Source organism: Eulemur rufifrons, chromosome 21 (genome assembly GCF_041146395.1).
Source record: "Eulemur rufifrons isolate Redbay chromosome 21, OSU_ERuf_1, whole genome shotgun sequence".
NCBI classification, from domain to species: Eukaryota; Metazoa; Chordata; class Mammalia; order Primates; family Lemuridae; genus Eulemur; species Eulemur rufifrons.
This window is the reverse complement of record NC_091003.1, coordinates 6,558,892-6,574,226: the sequence shown is the minus strand read 5'-3', so window position 1 is coordinate 6,574,226 and position 15,335 is coordinate 6,558,892. Positions and strand designations below refer to the sequence as shown.

Here is a 15,335-nt window from a genome sequence, read left to right as displayed (position 1 = left end):
GTCTTTTGTGTTGGGAACATTATAATTCTTCTAGCTATTTTGAAACATAAATCATTAACTGTAATTTTCCTGTTGTACTATCAAATACTATAATGTATGTCCTCTAACGGTTGCTTGTACCCATAATTACTACAGTTCTGTGTGTAGTTAAGAGCTTGGCGCACTCCATCACTTTGTGAGGGGGAGAATCTGCCTGATTAAAACCACCGTTGGCATTTCCATGTATCAATATGAATTATAGATCATTCACATTAAGATAGCAGTTCTCCCTGAATTAACTTTCCTATGTAAGAACAAGATGTTTCCATTGATCCAATATGACCCTTGGTCACTTTTTTTTCATTCCAAGGCATTTTTTTCTTCTCTGATTACATTGAGTCAAGTTTCCAGAGTGTTAAGTAGTGGGCAATAGTGGACTTTGAGTGTAATTCTGAAGTGTTTCAACACTTCTGGTTTACTTTTAAGTTTGTTCTACTAAATGGGAATTTAGGTGTACTTTTTTCTTTTTAAGAATAGATGTTAAATTTTATCAAGTTTTACTACATCAGTAGAGTTGACAGGACTTGTGTTTTATTAGACTTATAGAATCATCCAATTATTCTTGCATCCTGATTAATTTTTTAAGTAATAAAAGAACCATCTTATGGAATTCAAAAAATAGAGAAAAGCCCAACTGTGAACCCGTCTCTAGAAAATAAGCACTGAATGTCCATCAAGGGGATGAATGCCAGTAGCTGTTTCAGTTATATTTCAACTCTCTCTTCTACATCTGTCAGTAACAGGGAATGCAGAATTTCACATGTTGCATCTGAACACTATTGGAAGCATCTCTCCATTGCTACAGTCTCCAAAATTTTTCAGGCTGCCGACAACTCTGGGTGGGGCCTCAGCTTTCTTGACTGTGTTGACTAGTGAGGCCTTGCTTCTCTGAAGGCCCCACTGGTGATGCCACTTAGCCTTCCCGTCCTTGAAGGGCAAGGAGCCAGGGCAGGACTCCGACAGATCCTTTCTCACAGGCGGCCCTTCTACCAGTCTGTTCCCCCACGCACAAAGTCACGTCCACAAAGTTTCCACCGCCTGGACCCACGCGAGCTGCTGTGCTCACCCTGAGCCTTCCCTGCCTCCGAGGTGCAGGCACGAGGCTGGAGGCCCCCGGTGCCCACCACCCTCCTCCACCCTCCCACAGAACAGTCACCACCGCACTGAGAATTTATCGTAGAATAGATTTATTTACCTGAAACCATGTCTGTGCAACACTTATTGTTACAAGGACAGAAAGAAACAAACTGATCTCTATTTACAGTCTTAAAGTCAAACATGCGTTGATAAATTGACATTTAGCATTTTATTAAGATAAATGCATCACAATATTTGTATTGCACCAACATCTGTCTACTGCTTCTGCTTTCATTAAATAAGTTACATTTAATACAGTGCGAAATAGCTGTCTGCACACTAAAAAAATAACCAAAGTTATGAACCGGAGGCCTACATTTAACCATTCAACACCTGTAGTGTTTGTAATGAATTTATAAATAAGCAAACTGTACAGGGCCAATTAAAAAGTAGCATGTTTCAATGTCACTGTAGAGAAATTGGCTACTTACAACTGAAGGCATGCATTACAATTCAATATTGTACATTTATATAAGCTGTGATGTTTTGCAGAGAAATGTGGTGACTTGGCTGATGGCTTCTAAGTTCATGGATAAGGTTTTAGAACCTTATTCTTGCAGCAAAGACACCAAACTTCTCTGGAGAGGCTTTCTGATTCCTTAAGCTAAATTGTACATTGGTAATATTTTGATTTAAAAGCTAAAAACCCCATTGGTAATACACATTTCCTCCACATAACACACAATGAGTTGGGAACTTTTTCTACTTTTCTTTTCCCCCCAACATCAATCATGCAGAGGGTTGGTAGATGTGTTGCTAAAAACGCACATGCACGCAACCGAATACCCTTACATTTCTGCAAAATGGTTTAGGAAGTGGTTACTCCAGTATTGCTGAAAAGGAAAGAGAGAGGAAATCAGCTTCATGAAATACAGGAGGAAATGTTAGATTAACTATTTAAGATGAAGATCAATAGTGACAGTTGAAAAAGAATATTCAGCTTGATTTCAAGACCAGCATTTCTGATTAACTGTCCCTGAGGTGCCGCCCACACAGGGTTGCATCTAGAAGCACTGACTCTGTGACACAGACCCTCGCGCCATCTGGCTCCACAGCAAAAGCTCTGGAGGAAAACCCCATGAGGCAGACGCATAACATCATGGCAGGTGCTAGAGCAGTGAGACAAGCAGAAGGACAAGGTCTTGGTTAGCGGTGCGGAGGGTGAGGCTGACGGAGGAGTGAGCAGCACGGCAGTGGCGCAGCCCTCCCGGCCCGCTGCTGGCCTCTGGGCCGCAGGCCCCGCTCCGCCCAGTCCCGGTGGCTCATCACCACTCCCCTCGGGCAAGAAGGCTGAGGACCACCTTTCTCGGTAACTGTAGGGAGGTTGTTTGAACAGAACTCGGTGGTTACAGTCACAGGGCAACCAGTGACTTAGCTCATGGGCACTGCAGACAGCGGGCTCTGGCTCTAGGCTGTGGCTAGGTGGTTGGCAGGCACTGAGCTAAGGCCGTGGTCTCTGCACCTCACTCACTGGGCTGAGGCCCCAGCCAGAGGGTGACGTGGCAGCTGTCGTGAGGGAGGCTGGCTGGCTGCCCTGCTTGCCTGGGCGCTCACTGAGTTCTCAGGACTGCTCCTTCAGAGTGGACCACCTGCGTTCCACAGAGCCGCTGCTGTGGTGTCCCCGTTAGGGGCTGTGTGAGAACTGCAGGTCTTCTGGGAGGAGGACAAAGCTCAAAGAGGCAGGGAAGGCATGGGGTAGCAGAAAGTGACACAGGTAGCTCTTAAGCCACCTGCCCATCAGGTAAGAACTTGAAGCTGAGTCTCAGGCAAGAGCTGCCTGACAAGCAGGTGCACGGTGGGGCTGAGGCTGACCCCGCGCTCTCCGTTTACTATGTCCTCTCCTGAGGGTGCTGAGTGAGCATCCGGCCCTCACTGCAGTGTGGACACCTGAGGCCAGGGATGTGCCCAAGACCACGGCGCTAGACTGGGTCTTTGTGGGTTGACTCACCCGAGGAGTAGATGCTGTAATGTGTTTGACCAGCAAGGCCCATGTGAAATGGACCAAGTGGCCTTGCTAAAGCCAGCAGTGGGCCTAACCTGCTGTCAGCTGTTTGGGCCAAAGGAAGCAGGTGCCTAAATGGCCTCTCTGGGCTGGAGGGGGCTAAAGTTGAGAAACTGCAAGGCCAACAGCGAACCCAGGGCCATTTGGGGTCGGGTGTGTCTCCTCCTGCAGCCCGCACCATTCAACTGTCTTTGTAAAGGCTGCTAAGTCAAGGAACTGAGTCAGGAAAAGCCATTCGGTTAGTTTTGTTTCCACTGAATAGTGTTCCACCCAACAAGCTCAGACATCCTGTTTCAGTTTGCAGCTCAGACACACTCCTTGCATTTGACTCACTCAACCCATTTCTTTTCATACTCTATGATGCCAAAACTGGCGAAACTCATCCCCTGCCCCAACATTCTCTGCTGGGCAACCCAGCCTCCCTTCCTGAGAGCTACCGCTCCCCAAAAGCAGCTGGAGGCGGCATAGCCAGCCCGACCAAGACTGCTTTTAGAGTCAGTCTCTATGCTCTACTTCCATCCCCTTAAACTTGGACCTCTGAACTTGACAGTACCTTGTCCTGTTTGACACCCTCAACGTCTCCCCAACCTCCAAGCATCTGCGTCGTATCTCCTGGCTGCCCCAGTATCCAGAGCCTGAGCAGCTGCTCGAGCCACAGTCAGGGTCTCACGGGAAGGGCTGGCGCTCTGCACAGGCGTCCTCACCTGGCTAACCAGTAGGCTGGCAGTTCTGGGCTGAGCCGAGCCATGCCCTGGGAACTGTTCTTCGACATGCCCTGGAGAGCTAAGTCTTAGCCAACGAGGACATGACCCAGAAAGGGGACGGGGGGAGGGTGGCCTATTTAAAATGAACCTACTGACGCCCAGTTCAGTTAGTTACTAGCTTTCCCTACATGTTTGCTTTTTCATGAACAAAGCAAAGTTCTGGGATGATTCCTTGCAGCTAACAAAGATCAAAATCTCTCGCCCAGGTTTTCATGAATCCTCTCAGCACTAGAGGCAGCACAGCTGTGGCCGAAACAGAATGAGGCTCTTATCCTCAGGCCTTTTTTCTGGCTCAGCCCACCCTGACATCTTGCTGAGCCACTGTCCAGCAGGGTGTGGAAATCTATGGGAGTCACACTTCCAGCTAGCTAATGCCACGCGGAGTCTCCGGGAGCCAACATGGCCACCTGCACTGCTCATGGGAGTCATGGAACACAGCAGTGTCTGACACAAGGGGGCTTATTCGTTAGTGACATAGTTATCACATTTGGTGGCAGTCACCTTTAGGCTAAAGCATCCAAATCCCAGGGAAGAAATACTCACGTTAGTTGATGGATGTTGGAAGGCATTGGAGGAAAACACCACAGTTAGGACTGTTAATGACTTATATACTGTTGGTAAGACTGATCTCGAACATGCGCAAAGATGGTGGTGGTTAGTGCCACATTCAAATAAAAATAGTTCTATACAATATGTTCATTTGGTCATGTGCTATTTACAGATTTTACAAAACACACGCACATACACACACACACACTTGCCCTTATGTTCTCTACACCAGGCTAAAACAGGCCAGCAGAAACTTGCATAAAATGTTTACCACAGATGACAATTGGTGCCTATACATTTAAAAAATATAATTCCTACAACTACCTAATGCAGCAGAACAGGATCCTTCTTCCCCTCAAGCACAGTAAAACTAAAGTTCTAAGCTAAGAACTTAAGAGAAAGTTGGACATACCTATTAGATCAAGGTAAGCCACTTAAGAGTTAAAAACAAGACAGTTATTTTTCTCTGTCCATTTAAAATGTTTTATTTTTCTTTTTATACTAGATTGTGAAGTGCCACTGAAATAATAGGCAATGTTGGCGCAAAACAATGTCTGTTACAATAAAATACATTAGACATTTAAATAAATAACCTTAAAAACTATGTGAAGGGACATAAACCCAGTCGATTGAATCTGGAGCAATGTTTTCTGCACAAGCGAGAACAGGCATACCTCTTGTTAAAACGACTGATGTAAACAGGACCATCAAAATCCTACAGAAGAAGCTGAGCGGGGGTGGGGGGGTGGGGTGAACGGAGGGCCAAGGGGGGGTGAGGGAAGTGGCAAACCAAAAATACTGACTGAGGTAGCAGGACTCTGCTCAGTGCAGAAAAATTGGCTTAATGAATAAAAATTAGACTGTGATATCAAATTAAATCCAGATCATGCAAAAGACACAATACATGCTATTTAGTTTTAGAAAAAACCACACACATTCATTTCCTAAAATCTGCTGCCAATTAATTTGCTGACAATGTCTGCTGGCTCAACTATTTTTTTATACAAGGATGAGTATTAAACAGAACACTGTACATGCTTTTTCATCTACAAAAAAATATTTGCATAAAATAGTGTTAGTTCTCTGTACATGTCAATGGACACTTTAATTATGTGTATAAAAAAGGAAAATCTTGCCCCACTGGAGTCAGAAAAAGCAAAACAAAATCTAGAGTATGAAACCTCCGTCACCAGCCAATATGTTCATGTGAAAATTCAGCAGAAATAGACAGTTGCTTTAAACAATAAAAAATTAATTGATTAAGTTAAACATCTTCTTTATGGAAAACTGTCAGTCAAGACCAGAACATATCACTAAAGTTAGTGTCTGTGCTATAGACCCAGACCACCAGGGGCATTATGAGTAGCACAAACGGCCAGGAAATCCCATCGGTGCATGCCGAGAGCGAGCAGGATTTGGTGGCAGGACGCACACACTCTTTACCGGGTTCCAGGTAGTTGCGGGCCACAAACTTGAGCGTCTCGTCCATGAGAATCACAGGCAAGGAGATTTTCAGCACCATCAGCCACTGGGTCACATTCAGCGGTGTGATCTGGAAGATGAGCTGAAACACAAAGAAGCCTTGTCATGCTGCTTTGGAGACTTGCCAGAAAGGAGGCGGTTGGTCCCCAGCCCTGGTCCCACGACCACTTACTGGCAAGGGTTCTACGTAGAGGATCAGGAAGTGGAGCGACATGGACAGGCAGATGGAGCCCACGAGCCAGATGTTCTCCCAAGGGGGCATCCTCAGCAAGGACTGGTTTTCAGACAAGCTGCAGAATGAGGAAAGGCACGTGAGCTCACCCAAAAGACAAGGGCTGTGTGGCAAGGGGCAGTTAGAGACTGTGCCGGACGTTTCAGTGAGACGGCCGCTAACCTGGCACCCTCCACTGACCTAATTCTGACTAAAGTTTCTACAGTGGCAAAGTTAAGGAAAAGGATGTTCAGATGTAGGACAAACTGCCAATTTTACATCTAGGCTCAGCACAGCAGATCCCATCCCAGCAGGTTCAAAGCTGTTTCCAATTGCCCCGGACACTTAGGCTATTTAGAAATTTCCATTTTTGTCACTTAATTGGATGATACCATTTGTCTCAATATTAAAGGTGAGGGCTCCTTCCCTGTGGGTACTAGCATACAGGGTACCGAAGTTCCTATTTTTGGCCTCCACTGTTTCTTTTAAGGAAGAGCTCTTAAGAAACACGTGGCTAAGCACTCCCACTACTTCCTGAAGGTGACGACATCTTAAGCTTCTAAAACCGGTGTTGCCTGTTCTCCTTTCTTCTTTTTGAAACGGAAGAGCTTTCCTGTGATCCTCAATCAACCATGACACACACTAATCCCCCAGGGCCCTGGTGGTCAGAATTCTCACCTCAGCCTGCCAGGAAGACTCACTAACCTGTTGAGGGCGTTACACATCTCTATGGTTACGAGAACAGAGAGCGCCATGGTCATGGGGTACGGAGACTCAAAGACTTCACAATCTACTCCATCAAAGTCTGGATTATCCTCTTTACACTGTAGGAAATGACTCTGCAACAAAAATCCAATCAAACTCTGATCAGCCCAATACATCTCCCAAGTCCAGGCACCAATTCCATACCAAGCCCAGAACACAGAGCAGCCCAAGTGCAGAGCAGGTGAGGGTTTACCCCATTTCCCAGAGAAGCCTCGTCCTTCAGAATAGTCTTAGATGCAACTGTTTATTGTTTGAACCTTAAGATTATTTGACAGACACTTCACATCTAAGGTACAGAAAGAACGGTGGCTACATACCAGCTGGTAGAAGGTCACCCTTGGACCGCCGTCAGCAGCAATGAACCACCACGCAGCAGCACCCACGGTAGCGGCACCGACGTAACCTGGGAACAAACACGATGACGCTGATGCACTTGGGGCAGTGCCCCATGGCACGCACTGCTGGTGATACCTGTGGGCCAATCCTCAGGAGGACAAAGACCTTGATGTCGATGGTAACTGGAGCCCGAGGGGCTCCTACCCAACTGCTCGTGCCCAGCAACCCAAGCAGCCAGGACAGGGACATTTCTGGTATAGAACTGGCCAACCTTTCCTCCAGAATGAGTGAGAACCTACTGAACCCTGCACACTGCTGACTAGCTGTGCCTTCTCTAATTAGTGAGGGAAAGCTTTAAGCCTGTAGGCACGTGTGTTCTCCACATAAGGCCAAACAGTGGTATGGGACCAGATCACACCATGACTTTTAGGCAAACTGATGCTACCTAGTACTATATGAATATATTTGTTCCATGAAAGGCCCAGCAGAATCTTTTTATGGAAACGCCATCAGAGCAGTTAGTGCAAAATACCGAGCGACAAGGCATGGCCCAAAGCATATTCTGGGACTAAGCCCTTCTCTCTGTTAGCTTTGACGTGAGGAAGTTTATTAAAATAGCAACAAGCTGTGGTAGAGAACACAGAATTCAGAATAAGAGAATGTCCCCACATGGTAGCATCCATCTACAAGTGCATATACCTGCTAACCTGGGAACTACAATGGTACCCCAGGCAGCTAGATACGTAGTGATACAGAATTGTCTTTACTTCTTCCTGTTGGTTAGACAACGGTCAGCACGCAGGTGAGCGCAGCATGCCACAACATCTCTCGAAGGGTACAGGGTGTAAAAGAAACCATCAACCCTGGAGCAAAGTGACTAGCGAGAGCCTTGCCATTCCATACCATTACCATTTGTGCTTTTTAATTAAATTGTGTGAACATATTACTCAAACACCACCACACCCTCCTATGGGGTCCTAGAGAAATGATTTCCTCTCTGGACCTCACTTTCCTAATGTACAGAATGGGGAAGAACTGGCACCCAGGTCAGGAGGATGAGGTCAGAGGTGATGTAGGTACAGCGGGGCCCTGTGCATGCACCAGCCACAGTGCCCTTCTTTTAAGGCAACGGGGACTTAGTTTTTTATCTTGGTGGTAACTATCTATTCAGTCTCACCCGTGAGCTTTCAGAAGGCAGGACCCAGCCTGAGTCATCCTCGTGTCCCTTTGCACAAAGGGCTGAAGCTGCAAACCTTGACATTTAATCCCATTCACAACAGCCCAAGAAGGGCAAGATGCAAAACCAGCCACACAACCGTGAAGAGATTTTAGTCAACTGGGTGTACAGTTCACTGAGCTGCAAGAAGGCAACCTCTATTGTGCTACCCTAATATGCAGATAAAAGAAATTAAGCTTTTAAGGGATGAATTTACAAAATTTTGGCCCACAGTTTAAAAATCAGTAATATAAAAAACTGTACTCACAGCCAATAGCCAAGTAACGGAAAAACAGCCACCCACTGATCAGCGGTTCTTTTGGGTTCCGAGGTGGCTTATTCATGATGTCCAGGTCAGGAGGGTTGAACCCCAGTGCAGTGGCAGGCAGGCCGTCTGTCACCAGATTGACCCAGAGCAGCTGGACAGGAATTAAAGCCTCAGGAAATCCAAGCGCTGCTGTCAGGAAAATACTGTTTCCACCCAGGGAAAGAAGACAAAGACCCCAAATGATTTTTGGCCACTACTTAAATCACATTACCACCCTCCCCATTTCAATGACTTGAATACACCCAGTTTTGAATTAAAGTTAACTTTTAGAGGGCCAAGAATTTTATGTGACTTTATCTGGTTAATTTAAACTCATTTCTACATTAAACAGGATTCTCTGCACATTGCGGCTGCGCAGACAACGCTCTTTGGGGCCCAAGTACCATTTACCTTCATGAGGGATTCCCGTGTCTTGTCCACCCCCCCCCCCCAAGCTGTTGCGACACGGAGAGAGCAAACTGGGAAAACTGGCCATCACCAGCCGCAGTTTTAGGCGAGACTGTCAGAGACCCACCAGACAACTTCCCCCACGTTAGACGAGATGAGGTAGCGGATGAACTGCTTCATGTTGTTGTATATTGCTCGCCCCTCCTCGACAGCAGCCACGATGGTGGAGAAGTTGTCATCTGCCAGGACCATCTCGGAGGCAGTTTTAGCCACTGCAGTGCCAGAGCCCATAGCAATGCCGATCTCGGCTTTCTTCAGAGCAGGAGCATCATTCACACCATCGCCGGTCTGAAAAGGAAAGCGGAGGTTGGTTCGGGCAACTCCAGGGAACGCTCCCACCCCTGAGCAAAGGCTCACTGAACAGGAAGCAGGAGGAAAACAAATAGAACTGCAGGACTCTTGGCGAAGAGTTATAGAATTTGTTTTATAATTTGGTGTCATAAAACACATTTTATCTGAGAGATGCAAAACTGCCAAATGATCTTACCGAAGAGACTTCAGAGGGAAGTGGAACCCAGGGAACTTCAAATTTATCTGAATTTTGTTTATATTTTACCAAAACTAAAAATACAACCTAGATAGCAGTTAGAATGAAATACTTATATCCAACATGGATAAATCTCAGGTAGAAAAAGGTACAGACTGCAAAAATACATAAATTATAAAGTTCAAAAACATTCCAACTTCAGGATGGCAGTTACCTCTGGGAGGCAGGGAGAAGGGAGGAGGAGGAGAAAGGGAGGAGAGAACACCTGTAGTATCTTTAAAACGAAGTTTTACAGACAGAAAGCAAAACACAATGTTAACATATCTGGGTGAAGAAAATCAGACGAGGGGAGATACTGGAAATGCTTCATAAACATCTAGCTCTTAAAGAACACCTAACTTAAAGAACTATCCAAACACTGGGTGATAAACCACTGACAGATTATATCCTGAACCAATTTTTAGAAAACTTAAGATACAAACATGTCTGCTTTAACCAAGACAAAGACTAGATATCACCAAATAGCTCCTCTGTGACTGACTTAGAAGGCCCTTCTAGGTCTGACACTACTCTAGGATCTTCTCTACAAGTTGTATACAGCATGCCTACTACTGATCAACACAATTCTAGAGAAATAGCCCAGATCATCACAAAGTAAGTTCCAAATTAGGGAGCAGCTACTAAAAATTCAATGGTCAAAATCAGAATCTGTTGTGTTTGTATCATCTGAATCACGGATATGTCAAACATACTCACCATAGCTGTAATCTCATCAAAAGACTGAAGAAATTCTACGATTTTAGACTTGTGGGAAGGTTCAACTCGAGCAAAACAGCGGGCATTCAAGCAGGCATCTCTCTGGGCTGAGGGGTTGAGTTCATCAAACTCCCGACCTGTAAAAGCCTTTGACGTCACGTCCTCATCCTGTCCGAAGATGCCGATACGGCGGCAGATGGCCACGGCGGTGCCCTTGTTGTCCCCTGTGATCATGATGACTCGGATGCCTGCCTGGCGGCACAGCTTCACGGAAGAGGCCACCTCAATCCTCGGGGGGTCCAGCATGCCCACACAGCCGACGAATGTCAGATTGGTCTAAAGTAAGAGGATCACTTTAAGTTAAAGCAGAAAATTCTGTTTTTTCCTCTAGTTTGAAAAATGGCCAGTCATACGTTGTAAGGAAAGGTTTCTTATAATTTTCTTATTAGGGAAAAAGTCACTACACCTTTGATACCAAATCATTCTTTGACTCTCAAAACAATAATATTCTGAAACGGGGAAAAACACACTGAGGAATAAGCACATTTTGACACTGGCCACTTGAGTGGCTTCACAGTACCAAGGCTTGTTCCTTCTGTTCAAAGCTTTAGGATGAAAGAATTCTATTCTAGGTAAGCAAAGTGGAAGGAATCTCCAACTTCGACATTTTAACCTTCAATAACTAATGAATAGTCTAAAAATATCCCCAGTTTTTAGAAAATCTTAATTTACATGATTTGCAAAATGGGTTTTACAAGCTTACTTAAGCTCATTTTGATTACTTTGAAAGAAACTTGTATTAAATTGTTAACTACGCATGTTTGAAGCAGCAACCTAATTTTAAGAGTGACGCATTTGGCCTGCAGAAAAACAAATAACCACACCTCTTTCTTGGCAAAAGCAAGAACATTTGACCTTTCTACTGAAGAAGTACTGTTTCAACACAATGAAACATGCAGGGTGTGGATGAAGAAACTTTTCACTCGCTAACCTCATATTTAATGAAGTTGGCGGAGTCCTCAAGGTGCATTTCTTCTCTTCTCAGTGGGTTGTCGTGAGTGGCCAGGGCCAGGCATCGCAGGGTGTCGCTGCCGCTACCCCACTCCCGAATGACAGACATGATCTTCTGTTTGACTCCAGGGGTCAGAGGGACCTTGGTACTTCCAACTCGAACATGGGTGCACCTGTCGATGACACCTTCAGGAGCGCCCTGGAATGGTACAAATGTAGATCAATTTTATTCATCAGCTCACAGGGACCTTGGTAAGAACATCTTAATTTGCTGTACTTGCCTTCACAAACATTTTGCTCATCGATGTCCTGCTTGGTTTGTTTGGTGTACAGTAAACTGACATTGATTTTCTATCACGTGAAAACTCTAGAGTAAATTCCTTTTTCATTAGCTGTTTTATGACCTATAAAGAAAATGTGGGATATTACTGGGTGACAACTTCTGCACATCTTTCACTTTTTCAGCAACTATTCATTGAGCACCTGTTTACATGATAGATACTGGGGATTATAGCAATAAACAAAACAGACAAGTTTTTGCCCTCACGAAACCTGTCCTCTAGTTTCTCGAAGAGTAGGATGCAAAAGTAAAATAAAAGTGCTGTGGAGAAGAGATGAGGTAGGGAGAGGGGACATCACATTTGGGTACATACAGATTGCGTTGTTACATACAGTGGTCAGAAGGCCGCACCACTTGTGTAAAATCCTGAAGGATGTGCCGAGTCTGGCCCACTAGGCAGAGACGACAGAAGGGCAGCCTGGCTGCCACAGTGTTTACGAGAGAAAAAGGTGAGACAGGTAGAACAGAGGGAGGTGGAGGCAGGTTGTAGGATCTCAGGTCACTGTGGAGCATTTGGCTCTTGTAACAAGTGAAATGAGAAGACAGGGAGGGGCAGGGGCGGGTTTCAGGCTCTGTTGTGTTAACAGGCGGAAGGGAGACAATCTCGTTTAGTACAACAATGGCAACTTGGATGTGGGTGATGGCACTGGAGGAGAAGAGGTCAGTCCAAAGCAGTCCTGTCCATCAGAACTCTGCAACGATGGCAATGCTCTGTGGCCACCATCCATGTAGCTGTCATACATGGCCACTGACCACTTGAAATTAATGTCACTGGGGCACTTAAGGAATGGTTTTTAAGTATTCTAAATAGCTTTAGATAGCTGGTGGCTACTGTATTAGACTTTTAGCACCTAGACAGTATTTAGAGACCGGAAATCATGGGAGTAACTGCAGACAGAAATGGCTGAGGGTGAGGCCTGGGGCCTCCATCTTCCAGAGCCAGTGAAACATCCAGCCAAGGAGACCTTGAAGGAGTAGAGGCCAGGGAGGGAGAACAAGCATGGGGCTGTGGAAGCCAAGTGAAGGGGTGTTTCACAGAGGGAGTGAGCAATACCACCAACCAATAGGTCGGGTCAGATGAGGAGTGAGAACCTATAGCTTTCGACTGTTAACCTACAAATAAAGATACCCCTTTCCTCTACCATTTTTATATTTTTCTTGCCTATTGCACAGGATAGGAATGCCAGTACAGTACTGTAGAAACGCTGAGTGGGAATTAAGCATGACGTTCATGTAGGCTGTGCGTAGATAGTGTCAGCTTGAAGATGTGCCCTTCTATTCCTAGTCTGATGTGGCCGAGATAAAATTTTATCATGTGCCTTTTTTGTATCTACTGAGATGATCTGATGGGTTTCCACCTTTATCTGGTTAATGTGGTGAATAACACTGATTTCCTCTCACTCAAACACATACTTAATTGTCAAAATCCCAAAGAATCTTCACATCCAACCTAGGAAACTGAAGTCTGCTGAGCTGCTAGACTGGGCTCAACATACTGAGGCCACCCTGTCAGCCACGGAGCTGCCTCAGGCGCAGAGGAACAGGGGTCTGAGTGCTGTGCTGAGAGCTCTACAGCATCTGAATCAAACGTACTTCTTACATGTCTTTAATCAAGTGTTTGTACCAAAGGAACGTGTACGGAGTAACGTGGACCTATACAGGCGAGATGTCCTTCGGGGAGAGGAGAACAGGGCCTTTCTTCCAGTCCCAGCTCTGCCTCTCAATGAGGAGAGGTTCTTGCTCTGAGGTGGGGAGAGAGGGCCATGAGTTTGGGACTCTCAGTGAACGAGCACCATGGCATTTCTGATCCCCTTGCCAAGCTGACACGAAATGAGGCAAAGGAGCCACAGAGCAAAGAGATGCCTCATCTCGCAGATGAGAAGATAGATTTCTCTGTGCCGGTCACCAGTTAATGCATCACTTTTGAGCCCCTGATGCTACTTGTTTCCCTTCACTGAGCAGGTAGGTATAGCTACAGGTCTAGAATCCAGCGAATCTAACCCTCAGATTGCGAAGCTGAGATTTCAGGTTGCCTTTGAGATACTAAGTTACACCCACTAACAGAGATGACACAGACAATGTGGCTTTGCAAGGATTCACCCTCCTTGCTTGCTGGCAATTGGGGAGTGAACAGACTGAAACTGAGGCAAGGGCCTATTCCATGGAAGGGACAGGAGCTCCCCAAGGCCTTCAAATGGCTTTGAGACTGCTATTTGTGAATCACAGAATCTACACTTCAGCTGAGACATAGCCAATTCTGGTGTCAATTTGTTTTCTCAGGACGTTATAAAGGCAAAATGGTGAAAAGAAAGGGTGCGGTTGGGCGCAGTGGCTCACACCTGTAATTCTAACATTCTGGGAAGCTGAGACAGGACGATTGCTTCAGCTAAGGAGTTTGAGACCAGCCTGATCAAGAGCAAGACCCCATCTCTACTAAAAATAGAAAAATTAGCTGGGCATTATGGTACAACGACTGCAGTCTCAGTTACCCAGGAGGCTAAGGCAGGAGGATCCCTTGAGCCCAGGAGTCTGAGGCTGCAGTGAGCTATCATGATGCCACTGCACTCTACCCAGGGTGACAGAGTAAGACTGTCTCAAGGAAAAAAAAGGGTGTGGAGTGGGAGTGTAGTCTACCACACGTAAGTCAAGGAAGGCCTTGGTGTCCGTGTCCCTTCCTGCAAATCAGACAGGATGATCTTAAATTTCTTCTCACAGCCTGACATGTTGTGTGGTCATTAAAGTGCCTGAATCTCTGAGGTCCTTAAGAAAATGAGTGTGCTCCCTCCCCCAGCGTAGGCTGCACTTGTTCAGTGGTGCTGCCTCCTGATCTGCCCTGGTTATCCAGGGAGGAATGCCAAGAAAGGGTTTGTGACACATACAATAAATGCAGCGACAGGTGACCATTCAGTAGAAGTGAGTGTTGCCTTTACATAGCTTTATACAACTAGAAAAGGCTCAGTTTTTCTCTCTCCCCTCCCTCAAACCTGTTCCTTCAGGCATGCACTGTCTTTCCCCTCTCCCATTTCTCTTTATTCCACCAGGGAACACTAAGTTACTAACAAATTCTACAAAGAGGCCTCAAGTACCTATCAGCAGCCACCCAGTGATAACAGGCAGGTGGGTGGTTCTGGCCAGCAGAGCCCAATTCCATTGGAATGTGAGCTCCAAGGCTGAGAGGCAGTCGGCGTTGAGGACAAGCTCTCTATTGGCAACTGGTCTGGAGAACCCACTACAGGGTCTCATGGCTGTGCAGATCCTGGACTGCAGGTAGCAGGTATTCACAGTGGTGTAGTGTAGGGGTTCTGGGGCAGCAACAGCTCTGTGGCCCAACAATCAACCAGCCTGTCTGCCACACAGAAAAGCAGCAGCTGCTTGGGCTGGGTGTGTTTCTCTGGTGGTGGCTTCTGGTAGGAGCCAGATAAGACTCTGTGGCCTGACTGTTTTTTTTTTTTTTAAGACAGAGTC

The 15,335-nt window shown here is 46.0% G+C and overlaps 1 protein-coding gene across 4 annotated transcripts in view; it reads right to left on the bottom strand.

Moving 5' to 3' along the window:
• Positions 1–1,209: 1,209 nt before the first annotated feature.
• ATP2A2 (ATPase sarcoplasmic/endoplasmic reticulum Ca2+ transporting 2) overlaps positions 1,210–15,335 on the bottom strand; it is a 57,065-nt gene continuing 42,939 nt past the window's right edge. For 2 of the 4 annotated variants that reach the window (XM_069497320.1, XM_069497321.1), the window contains 9 exons: positions 11,812–11,934; positions 11,511–11,729; positions 10,520–10,855; positions 9,344–9,564; positions 8,770–8,972; positions 7,267–7,352; positions 6,890–7,023; positions 6,146–6,263; positions 5,235–6,055 (listed from right to left, as the gene is read on the bottom strand). In XM_069497320.1, coding sequence (XP_069353421.1) covers positions 5,786–6,055; positions 6,146–6,263; positions 6,890–7,023; positions 7,267–7,352; positions 8,770–8,972; positions 9,344–9,564; positions 10,520–10,855; positions 11,511–11,729; positions 11,812–11,934 — 1,710 coding nt within the window. In that variant the 3' untranslated portion in view covers positions 5,235–5,785. Of the gene's footprint in view, positions 2,010–4,809; positions 4,882–5,234; positions 6,056–6,145; positions 6,264–6,889; positions 7,024–7,266; positions 7,353–8,769; positions 8,973–9,343; positions 9,565–10,519; positions 10,856–11,510; positions 11,730–11,811; positions 11,935–15,335 lie in introns of those variants that run through there. The other 2 variants (XR_011236548.1, XM_069497322.1) reach the window with 2 other exon arrangements.